This window comes from Thunnus maccoyii, chromosome 22 (genome assembly GCF_910596095.1).
Source record: "Thunnus maccoyii chromosome 22, fThuMac1.1, whole genome shotgun sequence".
Taxonomy (NCBI): Eukaryota; Metazoa; Chordata; class Actinopteri; order Scombriformes; family Scombridae; genus Thunnus; species Thunnus maccoyii.
In genome coordinates, this window is record NC_056554.1 from 26,814,947 (window position 1) to 26,816,531 (window position 1,585).

Genomic DNA, 1,585 nt, shown 5'->3' on the forward strand with positions numbered 1-1,585 from the left:
TGTGTGTGTATGTGTGTGTAATGTGTGTGTAATGTGTGTGTGTGTGTAATGTGTGTGTGTGTAATGTGTGTGTATGTGTGTGTAATGTGTGTGTGTATGTGTGTGTAATGTGTGTGTAATAGCAGAGTTTAACCAGCAGGTGGTGGCAGAGAGTTGAGTATTAAATTATTATTGATCATATTTACAGTATTTGTGTTTATATGTGAACAGTAAATGTATAAATATATATTTAACATAAAATAAATATTTATAAAACTGTATTTAAAGCTGAAAGTCACTTCCTGTTAAAACAATAAAGGTCTAAACTGTGTAAATAAAATCTGATCATTATAATCAATCAATCAATCAGCAGTTAATGATTCAGTTTGTTAACGAGGTTTAATGTGATCAAACACAAACTCACCTGATTTAGTCAGAGCATTCTGGTAGAAAACCCCAACGTTGGGTTGGCAGTACGTCTCCCTCTGAGCTCTCGCTGTAGCCAGCTGTGCAGCATCTTTGTTGAGGCGTTCTGCGTTCTGCACACCAAGTTCAGTGTATCCAACAAACTTATCCACAACGCTGTCAAACCTGAGGAACTCCAACTTGTTGAAATACCAAGACGCGATGAACTGGATGTCCTTCAGCTCAGTGGAGTTAAACTCACAGCGATACACTAAGGCTTGCATAAACCCATCTGAGGAAGAAAATCAGTTTGACTCATTATAGTATTAACAGTGTATTGATCAGTGATCAGTGTATTGATCAGTGATCAGTGTATTGATCCTACCTGCTGTGTAGACAGTGATGAAGAGGAGGGAGAAGCTCAGAAAGGATGAAGCCATGTTGCTCTGTTCTCTTGACAAACACTGACACAGTCTGACTGAGAGCTGCTCTAAAAACCAGAGGAGCTGATCACATGACCTGCTGATCAGCTGTTACCAGGCAGACTGTTCACACAAACGTCTGCTGCTGGAGAACCAACTCACAGTCACAGACATGAAGATAAACCAGTAAACCAGTAAACCAGTGGTTCCCACACTGGATCAGTAATATCACTGTTCATCTGACATTTACATGAACTGTTTAATGTTTATTAACTGAAGTGTTTCATGTTCCTGAATTCATATTTGAGTTATGAAGCTCTCTGCTCGCTGGTATAAATTAAAACTTAATATTGATATAATATAACATAATATAAAATAATATAATATAATATAATATAAAATAAAATAATATAATATAATATAATATAATATAATATAATATAATATAATATAAAATAAAATAAAATAAAATAAAAAAATAAAATGAAATGAAATGAAATGAAATGAAATGAAATGAAATAAAATAAAATAAAATAAAATAAAATAAGATAAAATAAGATAAGATAAGATAATGAAACTGTTAAAACCAATAAGCTCCTGTGTGCATGTATACTGGTATATCAAGGTGAAAAGACAAAACGTTCCTTTGAAGGTTTCTGTGGTCTAAATGTTTGTGAAGCTATAAACTCTGTTCTGAAACATTATTAAAGCTGCATTAATAGATTCTGAACTACGTGTTTTCAGCTGAACAACAAACTCAATATCTGACATATTATCAG

General features: G+C 33.4%; 1 protein-coding gene across 1 annotated transcript in view; it reads right to left on the reverse strand.

The window, feature by feature from the left end:
• Positions 1–880, reverse strand: part of LOC121889732 (DLA class II histocompatibility antigen, DR-1 beta chain-like) — a 37,197-nt gene extending 36,317 nt beyond the window's left edge. The window contains exons 1-2 of the mRNA XM_042401926.1: positions 770–880; positions 404–676 (exon numbers count right to left, since the gene is read on the reverse strand). Coding sequence (XP_042257860.1) covers positions 404–676; positions 770–824 — 328 coding nt within the window. The 5' untranslated portion in view covers positions 825–880. The remainder of the gene's footprint in view (positions 1–403; positions 677–769) is intronic.
• Positions 881–1,585: the final 705 nt, after the last annotated feature.